The sequence below is a fragment of the Crotalus tigris genome, unplaced genomic scaffold (assembly GCF_016545835.1).
Source record: "Crotalus tigris isolate CLP2741 ecotype Arizona unplaced genomic scaffold, ASM1654583v1 scf7180000017883.2314494, whole genome shotgun sequence".
Lineage (NCBI taxonomy): Eukaryota > Metazoa > Chordata > Lepidosauria > Squamata > Viperidae > Crotalus > Crotalus tigris.
This window is the reverse complement of record NW_024096700.1, coordinates 244,834-270,531: the sequence shown is the minus strand read 5'-3', so window position 1 is coordinate 270,531 and position 25,698 is coordinate 244,834. Positions and strand designations below refer to the sequence as shown.

At 40.1% G+C, this 25,698-nt stretch overlaps 1 protein-coding gene across 2 annotated transcripts in view; it reads left to right on the top strand.

The window, feature by feature from the left end:
• CTTNBP2 (cortactin binding protein 2) overlaps positions 1 to 25,698 on the top strand; it is a 155,399-nt gene that overhangs the window by 22,090 nt on the left and 107,611 nt on the right. For both annotated transcript variants that reach the window (XR_005556794.1, XM_039343954.1), the window contains exon 2: positions 1,809 to 1,916. Coding sequence is in view for 1 of the 2 variants with exons in the window: in XM_039343954.1 (XP_039199888.1) it covers positions 1,809 to 1,916 (108 nt within the window). In the remaining variant the exon portion in view is untranslated. The remainder of the gene's footprint in view (positions 1 to 1,808; positions 1,917 to 25,698) is intronic.

The window sequence follows — 25,698 nt, the reverse complement described above, 5'->3', positions numbered from 1 at the left end:
GCACCGTTTGCAGAATGGGACTTTTGGCAGGCTCAGCAGGGCAGAGACAGCTTGGACAATTCCTATTGGCTTTTGAAAGCCAATAGAATTAGACTCTATTCAAGAGAGTCTATTCTATTGGCTTTCAAAAGCCAATAGAATAAAAGGGAGTAGCACAGCTAAGGGAAAGGGGGTAAAATGGTGGACTGTGTTGTTTGGCGACCCCCGTGAAATGGTTGTTTGACCCCAAATGGGGTCCCGACCCACAGGTTGAGAACCACTGGTATATGGTGTTTGGGTCCTAACAGTGAACAAGTAACAACCAGGAAATGAATTGATATGAATATGAGATTTAAACAATTCTACTTCAAAATATTGAATTACAAATATACTTAGTGAGAAAATAAAAATATATTCAGTGTTTGGAACTAGATTGACTTTGTTGCAAGTTATAAGTTTATTTTTATTGAACATGCAAATGGAATAATCTAGCAGTTACAAATCTTATATTTCATCTTGAAAATAAAGTCTTAATCAGACATGAATTGTGAATATATTTGCTAATGTAAAAATGCACCACCATATCTATAGCCTTACGGACAAAGCAAAAGGTTGGTGAACAATATTTCTTTTTTATTTTGTTTTATTTCCCCAATCACTGATTCAAACAATTCAACAGATAAGGTTAAGATCTGCCTTGAGTGTCTGTATAATTAGAATGGTGAAATTACATATTTAAATAAATATTTCCAAAATAGGCACTTTTGGAGACTATAAAAACATAAAGTGCCAGCCAGGATGCCTTCTTGCTGGCAGCCAAAGTCAGTAACTGCAATATGGAAAGTCTATAGTAAAAGGTCCAACCTTTTAGCATAGAGATTTTAAAAGAGTTGAAATCATGTCTGTCTTCGATGACCAAACAAAATATATGGCCACAATACTTGCTGTGTTTTCCCAAGATGGCATTGTCTTTAATATGTAGAAAAACACCATGGGGGTACACAAAAATCTATTACTTTAGAATATTTTTAGAACAGGGGGATGCAACATTACCCATACCCAACAATTCTGTTTAGTTTCATAGTAGTATGCTGTGGACTGCATGCTCCCAAATGGTGGGTGAGACCAAAAGAAATATAAACATGAATTAATTTAATTTATATTTTATTAGTAAATATTAGTAAATATGTGTAATATTTTTCTATTATCATAGTAAAATTATAAATTGGTAATATTTGGCCATTATCATTATCATCTAAGGGTTTTGAGATCTTCATGTAGCCAGGGAACCTTAAACTGCTTACCTTCTTTTTAGAAACAGAGTGACTTGAATTATAAATATGCCCTAGACTCTGCTACATGGAAGATGAGTAAAGATTAGCTCCTGTATTTACTGACAGTTTTATTGTTGTTTATTGCAGTGGGATTACTTGCTGTTTCTAGGAGCATTAAAAGCTAGAAGTAAGACATGAATCAATCCATACCTTCCGCTGTCGAGTGGATAGCTGTCAAAGCAAACCTGTCATAATATATGACATTCTCAAATACATCTGCATTTATTTAGCCACAATTATTGGTGGATAAAGAAGGAAAAAGTAAAATATTATTCAAGTTGAGATGAATCCCTGGTGAATCATTGCAGTTTCTTGATCATTTTGGAATTGTTCAGTTTCTTGCTTGCTGAAGTGCATATGCTTCATTTTTGAGGAAAACATTTGTTTTTTCTTCCTTACTTATAAATGAACCTTGTTGCAGGAATAATTTTATTTTACTACTTCATTAGATGGAACATCTTCGCAGAACCTCATTTATTTACTTTTATTTTTCAGAAAAGAGAATTCGATGTGGACAGTCTCAGCAAATCAGAATTGAGGATGCTTCTGAGTATTTTAGAAGGGGAGTTGGAAGCACAAGATCTTGTGATTGAAGCTTTGAGGGTATGTCACCTATTTATTACAGAAACATTTTTCAGTCTAGAACTAAAAGTATTGCTCAGATGTAGTAATGATTCTAACAACTATAGATGAATAATTAAATTTCAGTATCAGAAAGGGTGGTATTTGATGAACTCCGTCCGGAATCTCTGTTCAGGCTCCAGGACTGTAGGTATATTTGTTGGGGCAAGATCTTTTAAAAGATTGTTCTGCAATGTTTAATTAAACAATTCACTGATAATTAATACAAAAATACTGGCAAGTTTTATGGTCAAGCCCTTTGAGATCCATAAATTCAAGTACCACTTGGATTTCTTGAAAAATCTAGTAAGCTACTTTATCAAATCTTGCAAATTACTACTAAGGTAATTTTCATATATAACTAAAATTTTCTCAGACCCATCCCATCCCTATCTCACTTTGTCTGGACTCAGAAATCTCTTCTGTAATGGCTTTGTTTCCCACCTGAATTGCCTTAGTGTCTCCTCTGTATTTTCTAAGTCTGTAGGCATTTTATCACAACTACAGTGTTTCCCCGAAAATAAGACCAGGTCTTATATTAACTTTTGCTCCAAAAGACACATTAGGGCTTATTTTCCAGTTAGAGCTTATATCAGGGAAATATAGTACTAAATGCATCTATCTGTCTGATGATCTTAACTGGGGCTTATTTTGGGGGTGGGGCTTATGTTGCAAGCATCCTGAAAAATCATGCTAGGGCTCATTTTCTAGTTGGGTCTTATTTTCAGGGAAACATGGAAGGTGATTTTGGGGTGGAGGTGTGGTGGGGTAAATCTCTTTTTTAATGAATGAATAGAAACCATATATATACCCCATAGGGGAGAAAGAGTAAAGGTTTACTCTGGTTACTACTAGAATGGCAATTAAAATTTTCAGTAGTAGGATCCCAACAACTGAGAGTTAAGCTGCTTCTGCCTGTCTGTATGTGATTGTTCCATCTTGATTAACTAGTCTGGGCTATGATTATTTTATTTTATTATTTTATTTTATTTTATTATTTTATTTTATTTTATTATTCCATTGTCATTGTTGACTCCTGGCAACTGCCTGGCCTAGTCCCTTCAAATTTTTTGGAAGGATTTCAGAAGTGGTTTTCCTTTGCTGCTTCCTAGAACTGAGAGACACTGACTAGCCCCATGTAATCCAGGTGAATTTGTGCTTAAATTGTAATCCCAACCTCTGGTTTCTAGCCTAGTGCTGTAACCATTTACCCAGACTGATTCTCTCTTCTGGATTATGATAGAAACTGCTAAATAGTGAGAATCCTGTGTAATGTTTCTATCTGCAGATGTGGATTCTCTGAACAGAACTGAAGGGGCATTTTCTTTCTATTCTTGCAGTTCATCATTTTTGCATCTGCTTACATGAAATGGAATGTGTCGTGTTGAGTCCTCGGTTAATGGCAATGACGGCGCGAAACATTCTGTGGTTTCAGGAACTCTTTATTGGTCTTCAGTAGCCCCTGTTACAACTCTGAGCAGAACAAACCTCTCAGCCTCTCTTAAAGATGATCCCTGGGCCAAAAAACATTTAGGCGCGCTGCGCGCCTCGCGCATGCGCGCAAATGCTGGCGCCAGCCAGTCTGATCCCAGGCAGCTTGCAACTGCTCGGGACCATTGCAACGTCCCGAGCCTGCCTTGGCAGGCTCAGAACACAACACCCCTTCCCCCCGGCTAAGACTACATGAATAATTACACACGACCTCAACACGAGCGTGGTGTGCCCACCCTTGCTCAATGGTACCATGCTATTGTTCTGGGGATTAATTCCCAGTGTCCCCTTTTCCGGCTTCCACAGAAACACCCTCTTACTGTTTCTGCTTTGCCAGCAGAGTTATAAAATCTTCGAGATATTTGGGAGACCTCTTATCTCTCTGTGATCTCCGTAGGCCCTGATAATTCCCAGATACACCTTGTCCAGAGGAGGCTATAGGTTCACCCCCTTTCTCAGACCCTGGTGGCCCCTGTGGACCATGCCCCGCTGCCTGGCCTGCTTGCTTGCCCACCGGGCTCGTCAGACCAGGACTTTGCTCTCTCTCTAACCTGGTTGACCTGCCTAGTTGCAGGCGTTCTGGCCCCTCTAGAAGGCTGCCACTGTTGGGCAATTCTGAAGAGCCTCTCGAGCCCACACTGGACCTAGCATGAGGCTGACTTCCTCTACTCCCCAGTTCCATAGTAGGACTGTCTGTAATTTCATTACTGTCCCAAACTCAGTTGCCCCCTCGGTTGAACCAGAGGGTTCAGGATCTGGATTTGGCCCTTCTATCACTTCCCTGTGGAAGTGTCCTTTTCTGGGGAAGGTGGCGAAGTTGGGCCAATTGTGTTGATTGTGTGCCAGCTCTCTTGCAATGTTTGAGTTATTAGGATGCTCCCGGTTATTCTCCCTGACTGGAGTGCTGAAAGGTGTAAGTGTGTAATGATTATGCCCCCGGGGTGACTCCCTGGCTGGAGTATGCACTGTAGCCTGTGTGCTAGCTGGTTCCCCTGAATTCCTGTTCGGAACACTTGCGGAATCTTGTGATAGGCCGTCTGTGGCCTCTCTGTTGGGGCCTGGTTGCTGCCAACACCCCTCCCTTTGCCCGTAGGGGTCCCCCCCCGGAAAGGAACCAGGAGTCTCTGAAGGTAAGTCCAGTCTTGTACGCAGCTGGTCGATATGCCGTCGCAGGATACGACCGTCATCCAAGGAGACCTCATAGGACAAAGGACCTGTAACCTTGAAAACTAGAGCAGGAACCCACAAGTGACCTGGCCCGTAGTTACGGGTCCATACTGGGGCACCCACTTGTAATTGCCTCGATGCCCTGGGTTGTGTACCCCTAGGAGGCAGTCCGGGTGCAACCGGTCAAGTTTAATAGTTTGCGCCCCCAGCGAAGTTCAGCTGGGCTTCTCCCCGTAGAAGTGGAAGGTGTAGTGCGGTAAGCAAGGAGGAAGTCAGCCAACCTGTGATGCCAGTCCCCATAGGTCAGTTTCTTTAAAGCATCCTTGGTGATGCGGACCATCCGTTCATCCATCCCGTTGGTGGAAGGGTGGAAGGGCGCAGAGGTGGCGTGACGAATCATGTTGGCCTGTAAGAAAGCTTGGAATTTGGAAGAAGTGAATTGAGGGCCATTGTCAGACACCAAAATATCCGGAAGCCCATGTGCAGCAAAAATCCCCCTCAGCACTTGGATAGTCTTTGCAGTGGTGGTAGAAGAGACAGGTACAACCTCAAGCCATGTTGAATAGCTGTCAACCAGGACCAAGAAGAATTGACCCTGAAAGGGCCCAGCGTAATCGATGTGCACCCTAGACCGTGTTTCTTCCCATCTATGCACAGGAGCCTGAGGCATTTCTGGGCATGAGTGCTGACAAAGGTGGCAAGCGTGCACCTTAGCCTCAATTTCCTTGTCTAACCCAGGCCACCACAAATGGCTGCGCACAAGTGCCTTCATTCGTACAATGCCAGGATGATCCTCATGAAGGGAACCTAAGACCCTAGACCTCATTGAGGTAGGAATGACAACTCTGCTGCCCCACAGCAGACAACTCTGGAAGGTGGATAACTCCTTTTCCTTTTCCTTTTCAGCCAGAAACTCTGAAACTCAGTGCCTGGACAACTCTCTGGCCATCCAGACAAAACCCAGGATAAGACACGAGAGAGTGTGAGATCTGTGGCTGATTCAGCAGCCACATCCCTGGCGTTTAGAGGTGATTCAGGCAGTGCCTGAATTGAAAGGATGTTGATTGCCGGGGCCAGATCAGCCTCTACTACTTGTAAGGGTAATCTACTGAGGCCATCAGCATGGCCCATTTCTTTGCCAGGTTTGTGAATTAGAGAAAAGTCATAGGCTGACAGGAATATTGACCATCTGAGCATCCTGGGGGAGATGATGTGGGGGGTCTGTTTGTTAGTGGTAAACAACCCCAACAAAGGCTTATGATCAGTGTAGACCGTGAAATGTCTGCCATATAAAAAATCATGGAATTTTTTAATTCCAGCAACAACAGCTAAGGCCTCCCTGTCTATCTGGGCATAATTCCTTTCAGCAGAAGACAAGGTTCTGGCGTAATATGCAACAGGAACCTGAGTTCCATCTGGTCTGAGGTGACTGAGTACTGCTCCTACTCTATAAGGAGAAGCATCACAAGCGATGCACACAGGAAGAGTTTCATTGAAGTGTGCAAGCACATTGTTGGATGTTAGTAAGGCCTTAACCTCATTGAAGCTTGCTTCATGTGCCTGTGACCACTGCCACACTGCCTGTTTGTCCAGAAGCCTATGAAGTGGTTCGGCTACATTAGCCTTGTTAGGAATGAATGAATTATAAAAATTCAAGAGTCCCAGAAAAGCTTGCAGTTCAGCTTTGGACTTAGGTCTAGGAGCTTGCATGATAGCTTTTAATTTGGACTCAGCAGGATGAATCCCATTGGCATCAATTTTGAATCCCAGGAAATCTGTAGAAGGCACCCCAATTTTACATTTGTCCTTTTTAAGCTTGAGTCCTGTTTTCCGGAACCGCAGCAGGACAGCCCTCAATCTCTCAGCTAGATTTTGGGTGGAGTCTCCAGCAATTAAGACATCATCAAAATAGGGGCAAACCCCTGGTATACCCCTCAAAGTATTTTCCATTACACTTTGGAAAATTCCAGGAGCCACGTTTACTCCAAATTGTAGTCTCTTGACTCTGAATGCCCCCCTATGAGTTACAATGGTTTGTGCTACAGAAGCAGCTTCATCAACAGGCAGCTGTTGATAAGCCTGTGCTAAGTCAAGCTTTGCAAAAACACGCCCCCCCCTTGAGGGAGACCAGAATATGGCTGACTACAGGTACAGGGTAGGCATGTTGTTGCAATGCCTTATTGAGAGTGCATTTGTAATCTGCACAGATGCGAATGTCCCCATTAGCCTTAAGAGGTGTGACTATGGGAGTTTCCCAAGGACTGGAGTCAACAGATTCTAAGATTCCTTGCTGAATTAATTTGTCCAATTCAGCATCAATTTTCCCTTTTAAAGCAAAAGGTACCCTTCTTGCCTTTACTCTGATAGGGGTGACAGTGGGGTCCAGCTTCAAAGAGACTGGGGGCCCTTTGTATGTGCCCAGCTGTGGGCTGAAAACATCTGCAAATTGTTTGCAGACTTCCTGTAAAGCTACTGTTTGCATGCTATTGAGCCCTGTAACTTGTATTCCCAAGGTCTCAAACCAATCGACTCCTATGAGACTCGTGCGCTCACCCCCCACTATCAATACATCTAATGGACCTTCAAAATCCTTATACTGTACGTTAAGGGTGGCCTCCCCCTTAACACACACTTTGGAGTTTTGAAAGTCTGTTAGCACTATATTAGAGGGCCTAAGCTTGGCCTGAAAACCACTACCAGAACAAATCTTTCTGAATGTGTGAATGGAGATAATTGAAAGTGCAGACCCAGTGTCTAGTTCCATGACCAATGGAACCCCTTGCAACTTCACCTTAAGTGACAGTTTCTTTTTGAGTGGCTTGTGTGTGCCTGTCCTATAAATGCTTCTTCGTGAAGCACAGAAACCCACCCTGTTTTGGCTGGGGACCCTGGTACCTTTCAGGCGCAATTCTTCTCGGGGTTGTACCTTCTGACGGCCCAGACACACAGTGCTTCTCACATGCTCTACAGATTGCAGAACGGAACTTGCAGTCGGTCCTCTTGTGGCGACCTCCACACCCGAAGCACTTGGGTACAGGTGAAGCCTTTTCTTTGCCTTCCCTCTGCTTCCCTTCTTTAGTTGGGTAGAGATGATCTACTTCTTCATCAGGTTCCTCTTCCGAGCTTCCTTCGACTCCCTCGTGGTGCACGAAAACAGCTTCTGGAGTACTTCTGATAGGCCTCATATTCTTGATTGCCCCACTTGCTGCCTCTTCTGCAGTAACCTCTCTCAAGGCATCTTGGAATGATATATCCTCTTTAGCAAAAAGTCTTTGCTGCACATCTCTGTTTCTCAGCCCACATACAAATCTGTCACTCAGTCTTTCCTCTAAGTCTTTAAACTTACAATGTTTAGCTGCCCTTCTTAATGCAGCAATGTACTCTTAGCTGACTCACCAGCCCGTTGATCCCTCTGTTCAAAAGTATGTCTCCATGCAATAACAGACAACTTGGGCTGAAAATGCTCTTTTAGTAATTTCTTTAAATCTGTGTAGGTAACAGATTCAAGAGGTGCAGGGGCTACTAAGTTTTCAGCAATTTCAAATGCATCTTTTTTTTTTTTTAAATGCATCTTGACCACAAACTTGCTGTGTCAGGGTGGCGGCCTTTAAGCCCTCTTCTCTCACTTAATTTACTCTGAAATAGTTTTCTGCTCGGGCCACATAAGATTCCCATCTTTCTGGATGTGTAACATCAAACTCAGAAAATTTCCCTATCTTTGCCATCTTCAGTAAAGCAGGAAGGGTCTATCAGCCAGCTTACCTCCAACGAAGCTGTATTGGCAGGCAGTTGCTGAATTTAACGCCATTTCCTCGCTGTCTCAGGACTCCAGGGTAAGCTTACAATCTTTTGTGTAATTGTAAGGCAATCCCATCCTCGTCGCCAGTGTTGAGTCCTCGGTTAATGGCAATGACGGCGCGAGACATTCTGTGGTTTCAGGAACTCTTTATTGGTCTTCAGTAGCCCCCGTTACAACTCTGACCAGAACAAACCTCTCAGCCTCTCTTAAAGACGATCTCCGGGCCAAAAAGCAACATTTAGGCGCGCTGCGCGCCTCGCGAATGCGCGCGAGCGCTGGCGCCGATTCTATTAACTATTTGAAAAGGTTTAATAATGCTTCATTTGCCTCTAACGCCTTTTCATATCCACTGTGAACTTTGAACTCTGTTTCAAGTATCATTATTTCACTATTCCATACCTATTAGGTTCAGAATAAATTTCTTCTAAATTATAATCCCTATCAGATTGAAATCTGTAAAAAAATCCTTCCACAGCCTAAATACTTTTGCATACGAAGCATTCTTAACAGACGTGTTCACTGACATCTGATTCTGTTCTGTCGTAATTTTTTATGGTTTTTTTTATATTTAATTTTGTGCAACCAAACAGACAACACGAACATCACAGTTACTTTAGGAAACAAATGAACGTTTTTTGTCAGTAAGTTATCTGCCAGTGAGAAGAATCATATACTGTATGGCAATTATTTCAGACTTTGGAATAAACAAAATGGGATAATTGGATGTGGCAGTTATATGTCATTCTGAATTTATAAATGGTTTTAATTGTTTTGGAGTTATATACTATATTTGAGATAAGTCCCTTGGGATGAATGAGATTTCTTCCCAAATTCAGGAATTTCTGAAACAGTTATTTCTACCATCTTCTGTAAAAAAGTATGCTCACATGAATCTTCTTCTCATGAAGTTTTAATTTTGAACAGATTATTGGTAAATGTGGGAGACTGTTGAGGAGATGGGGGGGATATCAGCAGATTGGGAGGGCCCTTTATGGCTTATCAAAGAAACCAAATCTTAGCTTGTCATGCAAACAGTCTGGGGAAAAAAATGAAAAAGCTTCAAAGAGACCCTAATGAACTCATTAATGAAAGAGCTGGAGTTTTCCTATCTCAGTTCTCAATATTCTGTACTCTAATTCTTGGCAGTAAAACAAATTAAAGAAACTCTGTGTGGATGTTGCTTCCTTAGCTGTGTTCTACATTAAAGGGTTTGACAGTAAAATTCAGGGGAATTTTGCACTTTGTAATAGTCTGAATCCCTATGGGTTATGAGTTATGATTTGTTCTCAGTAAGGTTTCTCCCATGTTTGTATCATGTTATTACAAGGATATTGTAAGGGAGATGTCAAACTACTCAGTGTGACATCTAAACAATTTTCATCTCTCAAACATATAGGATTGGCCTATCATTCTTCATGGGGTATCTAAGATGATACTGTGTTTCCACGAAAATAAGACCGGGCCTTATTTTATTTATTTTTTGCCTCCAAAAGAGGCACCAGGTATTATTTTTGCGGGATGTCTTTTATACTCACCTCCTGCACTAATAGCCCCACCCAGCAGGTCCACTTCTTCTGGGGCTGCAGCTTCATTCTGCAGCTGCATTCCAGTCTGCATTTTGCAGTCAGGTCTTTCTAGAAGGCCTTTGCAGCCAAGTACCGAGTTATGGATTCAATCCATAGCTCGGTTTCGGCTGCAGAGGTCTTGTAGAACCGAGCTGTGGATTGAATCCATAGTTCAGTTCTTGGCTGCAGAGGCCTTCCGGAAAGGCCTGTGACTGAGAAATGCAGGCCTGGCTGCAGAAGATGCCACAGAAGAAGTGGGCCGGTGAGGAGAGTCCTGGCTGCAAGGTAAGTGAGTGTGGGGCGTGTGGGGCAGATCCACCCCCACCCCCACCCTAGCTTGATTTTTAAATATGTGCCTTGCCCCAAAATTAGAGCTTATTTTGGGGGTAGGGCTTATATTACCCCCCCCCCCCAAATGAAGTTAGGGCTTATTTTCGGGGAAACATGGTAGTTGTCACTAGCAGAGTAAGCAGATTTTCTTTAGAGTCACTTTTCAGGGTGAGCTAAGCAGCACATAAATTTAATAAATTCCTAAAATAAATAATGCATGCTGTGAATAAATAGCACATGAATATGCATCTAAAAGACTAAAGTATATTGTGCATACAGCTTATTAACCACAACTTTGGGTGACTCACAAACAACAAAAGAAACAAGACAAAACAAAAACAGTAAAATAGACCCTAACACCCCACCCAATTCATCAATAAATGCAATTCACAACCTGCAACCTGACCCTATTCCAATGCTAAGAACAGCCAGCTTTTTATGGTCTTCTAGAAGTCTAGGAGGGGGATGCATCCCAGAGGAAGAACGTGTTTCACAAGTCATGGGCTGCTCTGGAGCCCCCACTCCTCCATAGATGCAGTATTTAAGGATGAACAAAATAACAGAGTTGGAATGGACCTTGGAGGTCTTCTAGTCCAACCCCGTGCTCAGGCAGGAAACCCTATACTATTTCAAACAAATGGTGGTCCAATTTCTTCTTAAAAACCTCCAGTGTTGGAGCACCCACAACTTCTAGGGGCAAGTCATTCCACTTGTTCTCACTGTCAGGAAATTTCTCCTTAGTTTTAAGTTGCTTCTCTCCTTGATTAGTTTCTATCCATTGCTTCTTGTCTTGTCTTCTTGTGCTTTGGAAAATAGGTTTACCCCCTCTTCTTTGTGACATCCCCTTAAATATTGGAACACTGCTATCATGCCACCCCAGTCCTTCTTTTTGTTAAACTAAACATATACAATTCCTGCAACTCTTCTTCATATGTTCTAGCTTCCAATCCTCTTATCATCTTTGTTGCTCTTTTCTGCACTTTTTCTAGAGTCTTAACATATTTTTTATATCGTGATGACCAAAACCAGATAAAATATTCCAAGTGTGGTCTTACCAAGGCATTATCAAGTGGTATTAATACTTCATGTAATTTTGATTCTATTCCCAGCCTGTGTTGGTTTTTTTGTTAGCTGCAGCACACTGCTGGCTCATATTTAAGTGATTGTCCACTCAGACGCCTTCAGAGAAAGGATCCGGTGTGTGCCCATCCTGTCTGACCTGGTAGAATGGGAAGATACCCTCAGGGAAAAGTAATCCTGCAAATTGCCTTGATCCATACTATGCAAGGTTGTATTGCATCCAGAAAGAAATTGGGAACCAGTGTAGCTCACATAACAGCAGGTTACTTGGTAATTAAGTTGCCTGCAGTTTCTATAATTGCCAGTAACATGCCTAACAACTTACTAAGAATTCTGGAATTTGTAGTCTAACTCCTGGAGGGTATCAGGTTGGTAAAAACTTATAATTCAACATGATTATTTAGGCTATACCAGTTATATATTACAGAATCCACAAGAGCCGAGGTGGCGCAGCAGTTAGAGTGTAGTACTGCAGGCCACTTTAGCTGACTGTGTTCAGCAGGTCAGCGGTTCAAATCTCACCGGCTCAAGGTTGACTCAGCCTTCCATCCTTCCGAGGTAGGTAAAATGAGGACCCAGATTGTTGGGGGCAATGTATATATATATATATATATATATATATATATACATTGCTTACTGGTGTACATCGCTTAGAGAGTGCTTGCACTTAAAGCGGTATATAAATCTCATAAATAAATAAATAAATAAGATGCCTGATAGAACCTCATCTGTTCCACTATATCTATAATGAGTAGCCATAAGTCATATCATTCCTGGTGTTAGTAATAGCAACATGGGTATATGCATGCCTTCATAAATCTAGCTCTCTCCACTCTTCCTAATCAATGAGTACAAGGTCCAAGTTTGCTGTAAAAGGGAGAAATGGAGGCATGCCAGAATCCTAGATTTAATAACTGTTGGCTTTAGATGGAACTAGAAAATCTTCTGCTTAAAACTCTGAAATATTGCTATCAATCTGTAAAGATGCTACTTTGCTAGATCTGATTTGACTTGCTGTTTCATATGCTTAATACTTAATATAATCTAGTAGAATTTGGATAGAGAAATTGAAGCCATGCATAGATCTTACAATATAAGGTCCATGCATGTCTTGAATTTCTCTATCCAAAGCATATCATGTCCATTTCTCTCTCTCTCTCTCTCTCTCTCTCTCTCTCTCTCTCTCTCTCTCTCTCTCTCTCTCACACACACACACACACACACACACACACACACACACACACCACTGCTATGGGGAAAAAAGACCTGTGGAACTCTCTACACATTATCTTTGGATTGGATTAAGTCATTGGACTAGTTGTTTGTGGTTTATAAATATAGTGAATATTCTTTTTTTTTCTTTGAATAATTAAATCATCAACTAACTAACTTTATTTTGACATCCCAGTTTAGATAAGATTGTTGTGTTTTCACTTCTAATTTCTTTTATTTTTTTACAATTCAGGTGGCAAAAAATATTAGCATTGTTCTCTTAGCTTGATCCAATTTAGTGTCTGCCATTCAATTTTAACCATATTCATCAATTAATGGCCCAGATAGAGATGTACTTTCTTATTTGCATTAAAAACAATATTCCAGCAATGTGATTACTTAGGACAGGGCTTTTCAACCAGTGGTACGGGTAACACTTGTGGTACATTGGCACCTGGCAGGTAGTACACGACCATCCTAGAAAAGTGGTAGTGGGGGAGGGGAATGAGCTGAACCGCTGGAGCTGCAGGGCTGTCAGGGCTCAGCGGAAGCGCCAGGATCAGCGCCAGGCTCCAGCTGGAGCTCACCGCTGATCCTGGTGCTTCTGCTGAGCCCTGAAGAAGCACCAATCAGCTGGAATGTTGCAGCGTTTCCAGGGTCTTGTGATTACATTCAGATGCTTGGCAACTCATTCATATTTATGACGGTCACAGTGTCCCAGGGTCATGTGAAGTGACCAAAACCTGCTGCAACTACCCAACTGATGGGGGGAATAAAAAACAAACATCCCCCCACCCTACCCCCGTTGCCAATCCTCAACAGAAATGCTCACAACAATGAAAACCTCGGACAGGAGGAAGAGTGCCGCCAGGTGGACAGGCAGGTGTCTTGCTCGGCTATGGCTTGGGGGGCACTTTTTCAGTGCCATTATAACTTCAAACAGTCACTAAGCGAACTGTTGTAAGTCGAGGACTACCTGTACTTTATCACTTTTTTGGGGGGGGGTCATCAAGTTTTTCACACCTTGCTGGTGGTACTCGGATGTTGCTATATCCTAAAAGTGGTACAATGGGTGAAAAGGTTGAAAAGCCCTGACTTAGGAAGTATTGCATTGCTTATGTAGATGCACATGAAGATGCATAACCATATCATAACATTCTTACGTAAATGAAAGAGTTTTTCCAAATATTCCTCTGCTTGATAAAATTAATAGAAATATTAATACTATCAACTGAGCATCAATGAAAATATTAGCGTTTAAAAATACAGAACCCTCTAAAATGGTTTGTGACTGACACTGAAGCCTATAAAACACAAACAACTTGTCAGAAAATCTTTAGCTTTAAATGCTGTTCTGTGCCATACTTGAAGATTAACATAGCCCACACAAAATACACACTGTGTCCATAAATGGTGATGTTTCTCTAATGAAGCAGCACATATATAATAATGTGAGAATAAGTAAATGGAAATAATATTGGATATATTGTGTAAGATGCATTATATATACATTGTACATGGTCTTCTGTAGATAATACATTCCATGCTTTATAAACTAGCTTGCATTATGTTTTTATCTTTTATGATTAGACAAGAAGAAATGTTTTAAGACCACCAATGCACTGTTTGGTGATGATACAAATACAAGAATATTCAGCAATTTTCTTTTTTTTGTCATGTTGATTTAATGTGGCCTTTCTTAAATAATATCTTTTTTTTAAAAAAAAACAAGTTTTATTAATTTTCCATTTTTACAAACCTTCGGGTATTTAAGGAAGCAACCAGGTGGTTAGGTAATATATAGTCCAATAACACGCTTATCCATACATATATCAGTTTACATCATCAAAAATTTCCTCTCTGTTTCCCTTAGTCATTAAACCAAATTCAAATTAGTAGGTTGCTAGTTATAACTCAAAGTTTAAAACAATTATCTACAACTTTTAGATTATATATCTCCAAATTCTGTTTTTAACTTTTGTCTGGTTTCAATTAAAATATTCCAGTTGGCTTACTGTCCAATAATGTTTAAGTTTCAGATAGCCCACAGTTCCCTTAATTCATACAAAATAATATCATATCTAAAATACACTTATTATTTATTCCAGTAAATTCTTAATTTATTTCACCATCATATTCTAATTCTCATTTTAATATTATCGCTTACTCATAAAATAACCTTTATCCTCTAAATCCATCTTCTATTTGTAATTCAAAACAATTATTTAAGTAACTAATTTATTTCTCTTATAGATATAGATCCTAACTATTAAATCCAATAATATCTTTTAAAATCTCCTTGGCTCATTACATAAAGTTTAAAGCTCTTCCCTTAGGTATCACACAAAGAAAACTATTTTTTTTTTTTTAAGTCTAACTCTGGCCTTCCTTTTATGCTAAGCTGGCTTCCATAAAAAAGCTTTTAGATCCTCAAGTGGCTCTCCCTTCCTTCCTGGATATATCATTTGAAACAGGGGAGACCATCCGATCATCAGCCTATCAAGGAAGCCAGTCCCTTCACAGTCGTTGAATTGTTGGCCAAATGGTTTAAGTCTCCATATCTGAGTTAATGTATTTATCATACGTTCAGGCTGGCCTTCTTCTTCTGATTTCAGCTGAAGTAGATGAAAATTCATGTTTGATGTTGTAGTTGTTTTTGGATCATCTAGATTATCTAGAATCTCTGTATTGTCTTAAATCCTCTGCAAGTTCCATCTTAACATTGCTTTGTTCAGTTTCTGTTGCTGTTGTAGTTGTAAAGTCTTTAAGTGAGGTCAAAATTTGGGTATTAAAGTTCTGAGTAGATTGTTCCTGACATTCTTTAAAATCCACTTTGTTATTAGATCCTTCTTCTGTTGTTTTTTGAAGTGTAGATTCCTCTAATGGGGTTAAAGCTGTGTTTTGTGGCTTTAAAGTGGCAAATAAGTCTTTGATTCTAGAATTCACTAGCTTAGTAGCCTCTAGAATTTTTTCAAGTATAAGTTTGACATAGACTGTGGGTGGTATGCCTCCATTTTTGTAATGTTTACAGGCCTTTAGTGGAGAGTATTTTTAATAAGAGTCAATAACTGTCCACCTCCACTATAAAAAAATATTTTCACCACCCAGCTGTTTCAAGTTCTTATCTTTTGGTTGCTGTCAAGGACAAAATTTAGTCTCAGAGATCTCCCAGTCAGAATTTTTTTTCCACTTGCTGTACCAAATTTCACCACTAGATGTCCCCATACAAAATAGGGCTTTTTTCTGGTTCAAGAGAGGAAACAAAGAACATTCCCTTCCCCCTCCCCCCCCAGTTAACAAAAAAGTAAAGCAGTAAGTTTTTGTCGAGATGCAGAGCTTTTAGGGAGCCCTGGTATCCAGATATTACAAGTCCAGGTAAGTGGTCATTTAATCTTGTTGTTCCTTTTGTGTGTGTGTGTGTGTGTGTATTTCTTGGCTTTAAATTCCCAGAGTGACCAAAAGCTGCGGAATTCAGCTGGGGGAAAGGGGTATTTCAAAAAGGGCTTTCAGCTGGTTTGACTAAGTGAGCAGTCATGTTAATGGCCGCTCTTTCCTCTTCGGTCCTGAGGAGTTACTGCAGATCAAACGGAGAGGTTGCCGCCCCTCCATGATCCAGCAAGATTCCCCCCCAACGGTGGTCGCCCTTCTAGGGCGACTTTTGATCCTTTCCAGGGTCTTCCGAAGGAGAAAAACCAGACAGCAGAGAGAGGGATCTCTCTGCGTGTCCGCCAGTGTCGAAAACCGGAACCAGAAGCCCTTAAATAATATCTTAAGATATTGTTACCAAGTCTACTTATATTCAGAGGCTGCCTTTTGATATAAAACAGAATCTAATATCAAGATCAAATTGCAAGTTTAAAATACTTTGACCCTAATCCTGAAATAAAATGCATAATCCACAGAGACAATTATAGAATTTTTTTCTGGGATAATTGATTGTAATTTTATTGACTGCAGCATAAGCAAACTCCAGAACTTTGTCTAATATTAATAGTAAAGTAAAAATGCTAAAGTCTTCAACTTTATTGGTTATGTGCAAATTTGATTTGTAAACTGGGAAATAATCTCAAAAATACACTGTTTTTGAGAACCAAGTTGCTTTAAAATCCATTCATTCTTCCTCCCTAATGTCTTCCTCCTTACTGAGACTGCATTTGTTGATGCGATTAAATAATTTGGTCCTTGAGAAACAATTATGTATATGAAGAACACTGTTAATTAAATATAGTAAAATTAGAATGCAGGCAGTTAAATATTGGAATGATTTCTCTTTAGGAATGTAGCGCTTATGTTTAAATGTACTGGTTTAGTTTTTGAAATAAATAGCAATAGTACAGCTTTTAATCCTTGTCCTTGACGTTCTATAAAAATATTACGTACAGTATGCTTGGGTTAGAGCCAGTATCTTTGAAGGCTTTGGAAGAAACTAAACTACAAAGAATAAATATGGATTTTGAGTATTACTATTTAGGTCAGGAAGAAGAATTGTTTTGTTCTTTTTTTTTCATTGGATTTTTGGAAGTGTTTTTCTCTGTTTCATCCTTGTTATTGGGTTAAATATGTAGTTGTTAAATACATATTTATAAGTGCTTTGATGAACAATTTATTATATGCTTTTTAGATGCTGTTTTCCCAACTATGTTTCATTTTTGTTTGCAGCTGTCCTAAATGTATTTTTTTAATGTGTGTATTTCTTGATGGCATAAAAAAAATAAGAAAAATATTTGTTTTTAAAATGTTGTATTAAATAATTTATCTGTTCCTCCTAGTCAGGAATAATTATTTCATGGTAGTTGTTCCCAGTTATTCAGAATTCCCTTAGGCTTATTAATTCTGGCCCCTTCTTTTTTTCAAGAGGCAAGTGAACACATAATGATTTAGAATGCTTTTGATTCCCATGAAAATCTAATGTTTGCTGACTCTGCATTATTCATCTGAGAATGTGATTTTTATTGTATTACATTGGAGTGTTTTAATTATTAGAGATTTATTGTGTGTGTGTGTGTGTGTGTGTGTGTTACAACACACCTTGCTTGGCCAATAAATATTGCCAAGTTTTAGATGTAAATTTTGCTGAATCAACATAACATAACATGGAAGCCAATGACTTTAATTGCACATTATGCCAGAATATGGTTTAGCAAAACATAGTTTTCCTTCTCTCTCTTCAGGGTTGTGTTTCCCTCTCCTCCCCTGCAGCTACTATATCAGCTATCAGTGAAATAGCAGCCTCAACATTTTTGTGGTGATGATGAACAGTACTGGAATTAATGTAATGGAGGCTTTCACAATGTGGCTGCCATGGAAGGAAGAATTTCCCATTCCCATGAAATTGTTATGGTGGACATTATACATTATATACACAAACAACAAAATACCAGTGACAAAATATACTCCCTTCTTTGCTCCATTTCTCAGTTAACCCCTTGAGGTTAAAGAAAATTAATTTGTTTCAGAATTTGCTCAAGGCAGAACTATAATGGAACTTGGATTCTATGAATCTTATGATCAACCCCAGATTTCTGCTGAGAAGGGAGCCCTATAACTGAATACCAAAGATAGGCTTCCTCCTCCAAAGCCAAGCAGTATACCTAGCCATGAAAGCACAGAAATATGTGACAGCATTAACACCTTACACCAGGGGTAGGCAACCCAAAACACTCAAAGAGCCACTTGGACCCGTTTCCCACCAAAAACAAAACACCGGGAGCCGCAAAACCCTTTTGACATCTAAAATGAAGATAACACTGCATATATCCTTTTTTACCTTTATTATAGGTGTGTGTGTGTGTGTATACACACATACGCGCGCGTGCGCGCGCGCACACACACACACACACACACACATTAAAAATAAAAGTAAAAATATCACTCTTGGGAATATCCATACTATTAAAACAATGATCACCAAGAGAATGCTTTAAGAGAATAAAATTACATACACACAAAGGTAAAAAAAGGATATATGCAGTGTTATCTTCATTTTAGATGTCAAAAGGGTCTCTCTCTGTCTCTCTCCCTCCCTCCCTCTCTATCTGCCCTTGGTCTGCCACTCCTCTTCCCCCACTCTCTTTCTTTCTCTCTCTCTTTCCTCTCTCCCTCTCTCTCTCTCTCTCTGTCTCTCTCTCTCTCTCCCTCCCTCCCTCTCTCTCTTTCTCTCTCTCTTTCTCTCTCTCTCTCTCTCCCCCCCCTCCTATCTGCTGCTCACCTGGCAAGCTTCAAGCTGTTGTCCAACAAGCTCAGGGGTAAGCAACCTAGTCTCTGTTATGACTCATGGACTTCAACTCCCAGAATTCCTGAGTCAGCCTAGCTGAGCTAGCTAGCTCTCTCCTGCCCTTCCTGCTTCCTGCAGAGACGCAGCAAAGGGAGGAGCTCCGCCCAGTAAGCTTTTCAGCTCCTCGGAGAACACTGTGAGTGCACTCTCTTTTACACACAGAGAGAGAGAGAGAGAGAGAGAGAGAGAGAGAGAGGGAGGGAGGGAGGGAGGGAGAGAGAGAGAGAGAGAGAGAGAAGCGCAATTGCCTCTCTCTGTCTCTGTCTCTCTCTGCAAAGGCAGAAGAGGCTGGGAGCCACAGAGGAAGGCTCAAAGAGCCACATGCGGCTCCGGAGCCACAGGTTGCCGACCTGTGCCTTACACCAACAGAAAAAAAAACAGCCTGGCAAAACATACCTACATACCAACCTACAGTACATAAAATCTAAACAAAACATACTATCCTATTTTATACAATACTAAAAAATTATGGAGCACTTTGAACATTGCATTAAAAAAAAAACTTACACATAATGAGAGATGCACAGCACAGGCAGAATTCTTCCTTTGTCCTCCAGTACTCTTGAGACTTTTCCCACAATAAATCGGGACCTCTAGTTCATTATCTTCACCACCTTTTTAAACATAGCGGGTAAATTTTGAAGGAGCACATTAGGTTACATTTTTATTTGATGATTATAAGAAATCAAAGCTATTCTTGATAATACAAATAGCATTTGTAGCATTCTGTCCTCCCAAGAAAAGCCTTTAAAAAAAATCAGGTGGACTAGAAAGCCATGGAAAGGGACATTCCTAGAGGCAAATAGGTGTCTATAGTTCCTATGTTGGATTCCCAGACTTAGGGAATCACAAAGGCTAGATGTTATGAGTTTGTCACATGGACATTACTGCAAATAATAACACACTTTTCTTGGTGGACACATTTAATTGTCAAGCATAGAGTAAAAGCATTGCCAGTTTCAGGCATAGTTATAGAAAAGTAATGGCCATAAATAAATATCTGTATGTCTGTGTGAATGCCACTTGGCACATTTTAACATAAATTTAATAAAATAGCCCCAAAGTCAGGGGTGTAGTCCTATTGTACTTATGGATGGTAATTATCAAAATCAACTAAGACATTTTATCCTTTTGGTTAAGTTTACATTAAAAAGATTTTTTTCTCATAGCAAATGGCATTAATTTGCAATTATATTTGCTTTGGTTGTTTTTAAAAATGATGTCTTTGTTATTAAAAATCACAATTTGTGTATGCAACAAATTACCAAAATTCAAATTAAATAATAGGCTCTGGAGAATTTGCTCAGAATATCACTGCATTCTAAAGCAGCTCAGGCAGACAGCTAGGGAAATTACTTCAAAACTTGTGATTTGATTTCTAGAGCTGAAAGTTCTCACTTGAGTGTCCTATAACTTAATAGATACTTGAATTTACTGACCTTGGTTCAGTTTATTTCATAGCTGGAAATGAGCTGCTTCCCGTGTAGATTGCTAAAATAATATGTCAGATTCCTCTATTGAACTTTTTGAAACAAGAGATGGATCTGTAACTAAGTGTCAATTAGCAACCTAAACTCTAGGTCAGATCTGGAAAAAGATTTCCAAATAAGTCATCTTTTCAAGGTAAAAAGTATTCCTCTTTATTACACACCCCACACATGTTATTCAAGCACAGGATTACTAAGGAATAGGAAAAAGCTTTGACCTCCAACACAACACTCAAGTTTTTTTTCTTGCTATTAATAAAGGAGATACTTCTTTCTTTTCTCCTTCCCTCTCTTAGTCATAAAACAACCAAAGTTCACAGAGCCTGTAGAAACAGTTTTAGTTGCTTCTTCAGTAGCCACCCAGTTTCATGGTCATTCATCAGTCCTGTCAACTCTGGATATTGCACCAACAGTTGACATTCTAAAGGTATTGCTGGCTCCATTGGTAGCTCTTTTCTAGGAATGAAAGCTACTTCAAAATAAACATAACAGTGCTGATGATAAAGAGCGAAAATCCTGATTAAAAAGCAGACTGCAAAACAGGCCTTCAAAGAGCTGCTTAGCCCTCATTTAGCAAGCACAAGTGAGAATGGCAACTTGGTCATTAGGTGAAGCAATCACTAAGCGAAATCATGACTGTGTTTATGATAATTCAGATTTCTACTTTTTCATATTTTTCATATCTGTGCATGATTGCTAAGCAAGGGAGTTCTAAATGAGGACTTTCTGTACATCCATCAACAAATTAGGAAGATGTAATCCTGTCCATTGTGTTTAGTACAGTTGTAATTTCTTACCAATTGCAGATAAACATACCAAGATCACAAACTGCTCTAACTAGGTTTCTATTTTAAGCTGTTCTTTTAAGCAGGGCAAGCATTTCAGTCCCTGGCTTTCATTATCAAAATTTAAGAGTACCGAGTTAGAACATTGTTCAGCCTGCTTAATAGCTCTCACCTTTGCCAGCTACTATGTTCTGCCATTCTGGCCAGAGATGATGCTTATTGTCCACTCCTGACAGTGTGGAAAACTGCTTTAGACTTTCAAGGCAGGAGGTTGGTGTCGAGGCTATGAGGGACAGGAGGTACAGCCACTATCAAGGCAATGGCCTGATAAAAGAAGATTGAATCCAGGGCTTCCGGATTGTCATGCGGCTGCCATGGATGGCTGGGAGACTTACTCTCTCTCCCCCGTTCAGTTTCGCAGCAAGGAGGGGCTTTCGCTGGATCGCGGGAGAGCAGCAACTCTCTCGTCAGAACAGGCAATCCCTCCAAACCGGCGGACGAAAGGCCGGCTATAGAAATATGGCTCATCCCTAAGCTGCTAACAGCCAAAGTCACATTACCATCTGGCAACTTCAAAGCAGCATGGACAGGACTGGGTGAGGTTTGCCTCTCTTACATCCTAATTACTTAATTACTTGCATAAGCTGCTAAAGTACTTTCCCCCCTGTGGTGAGGGAGGGGGTATTCTAGCCCTCCCTCCAGAAACAGCGACAATCAACCACTCGGGAATTTAAAACGTTGGAAAAATACTGGGATCCTAATTGGAATTCTATTTCCTAAAATTGGTGGATTATAAGATTTGTAACTTTCTACTCTCTATATATTTTTTCCTCTGATTTTCACTCTAATTACTATTGGAGATTTGGGGTTTTTTCTCCTTAAAATAGGGGGGGGGACTAAAAAGATCCAACTAACTCTGAGACATAACCTGCTATTCTTCAAGAGACTTGTTGACAGCTTTGAAAATAGATATCGTACTTTCCGGCGTATAAGACGACTTTCACAAGCATTAAAATTGGCGCCGAAGTCGGGGGTCATCTTATACGCCGAGTCGTCTTATATACCGGAAATAACGGTAGTTTCCGGCATATAAGACGATTTTATAGGCATGCGACTCAGCGCCGAAGATGGGGGTCATCTTATACGCCAGGTCGCCTTATACACCGGAATATACGGTAAGATATAAAGCAACCTTGAAACACCATCTGCAAAAAACTCAGCTCAGCTTCTCATTTGGTGGACTTTCTGACTAAGTTTCTTTTTTTGAGTTTAATATACTACAATGGAAAAAGAACAGGAATGGATTTCTTCTACAGAGGAAGTACAGGAACAAATTCTTTGTATGTTAAAAGCGATGATCCAAACTCTACATATAAGTTTGGATATGCAAACTGAAACTATGACTTCAACCAAAGAATTATCTATACAGAACTCTATAGAGAAAGTGAAACAACCAAATGTTGTGACAGAAGACTTAGATACTCAACAAATACAGACAATGGAAAACACAAAAAAGAAACTGATAATAGAGAACAAGGAAAGGACTTTTCTTATAAACCAGAATGAATTTGAAGATAAAAAAGAAAAACAGATGAAAGAGAAGATAAATACTTTGGGACAACTGCATCAAACTGGAAAAACAAAGAGACTATCAGCTAAATCAACGTGTCCTCTTAAGAAAACATCAACTGGACGCTCTTATCAACATCAAACAATAGCCATAACAATACAAGGAGATTTTTTTTTCATGATTTAAAGGCAAAGATACGAAAAATGACCTGGCAGAGAAAAAAAGCTAGAATAAGATTGAAAAAGATTGGGGTTTTGATCTATACATGAGATCTAAAATAGAATATATCTAAATGGATAGAATATGTATTCTGAACAAAAGATATTGTAACGATTTGAGGTAAAGAAAAATTTGGTCATATACAATCTAGAAATATATTGAAATAAGAATATTATACTGTCTTATTAGATTGATAAGATAGATGGTAGAATTTATATTTTGTTGTTGTTAATTGCGAAGTCGTGTCCGACCCATCGCGACTCCATGGACAACGTTCCTCCAGGTCTTCCTGTCCTCTACCATCTTCTGGAGTCCATTTAAGTTCACACATACTGCTTCAGTGACTCCATCCAGCCATCTCATTCTCTGTCGTCCCCTTCTTCTATTGCTCTCAATCTTTCCCAGCATTAGGCTCTTTTCCAGTGAGTCCTTCCTTCTCATTAGGTGGCCAAAGTATTTGAGTTTCAACTTCAGGATCTGGCCTTCTAAAGAGCAGTCAGGGTTGATCTCTTCTAGGACTGACCGGTTTGAACGCCTTGCAGTCCAAGGGACTCGCAGGAGTCTTCTCCAGCACCATAGTTCAAAGGCCTCAATTCTTTGGCGCTCAGCCTTTCTTATGGTCCAACTTTCACAGCCATACATTGCAACTGGGAAAACCATGGCCTGGACTATACGCACTTTTGTTGGCAGGGTGATGTCTCTGCTTTTTAGTATGCTGTCTAGATTTGCCATAGCTTTCCTCCCCAGGAGCAAGCGTCTTTTAATTTCTTGGCTGCAGTCCCCATCTGAGGTGATCTTGGAGCCCAGAAAAATAAAATCTGTCACTACCTCCATTTCTTCCCCATCTATTTGCCAGGAATTGAGAGGACCGGATGCCATGATTTTGGTTTTCTTAATGTTGAGTTTCAAGCCAACTTTTGCACTCTCCTTCTTCACCCGCATCAAGAGGCTCTTTAGTTCCTCTTCACTTTCTGCCATTAGAGTGGTATCATCTGCATATCTTAGGTTGTTGATATTTCTCCCGGCAATCTTAATTCCAACTTTTGATTCATCTAGCCCTGCCTTTCTCATGATGTGCTCTGCATATAAGTTAAATAGGCAGGGCGACAGTATACAGCCTTGCCGGACTCCTTTTCCAATTTTGAACCAATCAGTGGTTCCATGTCCAGTTCTCACTGTTGCTTCTTGACCTGCATATAAGTTTCTCAAGAGACAAATGAGATGGTCTGGTACTCCCATCTCTTTAAGAACTTGCCACAATTTGTTGTGATCCACACAATCAAAGGCTTTAGCATAGTCAATGAAGCAGAAGTAGATGTTTTTCTGGAACTCCCTAGCTTTCTCCATGATCCAGCGTATGTTGGCAATTTGATCTCTAGTTCCTCTGCCTCTTCGAAATCCTGCCTGTACTTCTGGTAGTTCTCGATCTACATACTGCTGGAGTCTAGCTTGTAGGATTTTAAGCATAACTTTACTAGCATGTGAAATGAGTGCAATGGTGCGATAGTTTGAACATTCTTTGGCATTGCCTTTCTTTGGAATTGGAATGTAAACTGACCTTTTCCAATCCTGTGGCCACTGTTGAGTTTTCCAAATTTGCTGGCAAATTGAGTGTAGCACTTTTACTGCATCGTCTTTTAAGATTTTGAATAGCTCAGCTGGAATACTGTCACCTCCACTAGCTTTGTTGTTGCTCAGATTTTCTAAGGCCCATTTCACTTCACATTCTAGGATGTCTGGTTCGAGGTCAGTGACCATCTCATTGTGGTTATCTGGGATGTTAAGCTCATTCTTGTATAGTTCTTCTGTGTAGTTTTGCCATCTCTTCTTAATCTCTTCTGCCTCTGTTAGGTCCCTGCCATTTTGGTCCTTTATCATGCCCATCTTTGCATGAAACATTCCCTTCATATCTCCAATTTTCTTGAAGAGATCTCTGGTCCTCCCTATTCTGTTGTTTCCTTCTATTTCTTTGCACTGTTCATTTAAGAAGGCATTCTTATCTCTTCTAGCTACTCTCTGGAATTCTGCATTCATTTGGGTGTATCTTTCTCTTTCTCCTTTGCCTTTCGCTTCCCTTCTTTCCTCAGCTATTTGCAAAGCTTCCTGAGACAGCCATTTTGCTTTCTTGCATTTCTTTTTCTTTGGGATGGTTTTAGTTGCTACCTGTTGTACAATGTTGCGAACTTCCATCCATAGTTCTTCAGGCACTCTGTCTATCAAATCTAATTCCTTAAATCTATTTGTCACCTCTACTGTATATTCATCAGGAATATGATTTAGTTCATACCTGACTGGCCTAGTGCTTTTCCCTACTTTTTTCAATTTAAGCTTAAATTTTGTAACGAGAAGCTCATGATCTGAGCCACAGTCAGCTCCTGGTCTTGTTTTTTACTGACTGTATAGAGCTTCTCCATCTTTGGCTGCAGAGCACATAGTCAGTCTGATTTCTATGTTGACCGTCTGGTGATGTCCATGTGTAGAGCCGTCTCTTGGGTTGTTGGAAAAGAGTGTTTGTTATGACCATCCTATTCTCTTGACAAAATTCTATTAGCCTGTGCCCTGCTTCATTTTGTACTCCAAGGCCAAACTTGCCTGTTATTCCAGTTATCTTTTGGCTTCCTACTTTAGCATTCCAATCCCCCATGATGATAAGGACATCATTTTTGGGTGTTAATTCTATAAGGTGCTGTAGGGCTTCATAGAACCGGTCAATTTCATCCTCTTCAGCACCAGTGTTGGGGCATAGATTTGGATTATTGTGATATTGAATGGTTTGCCTTGGATT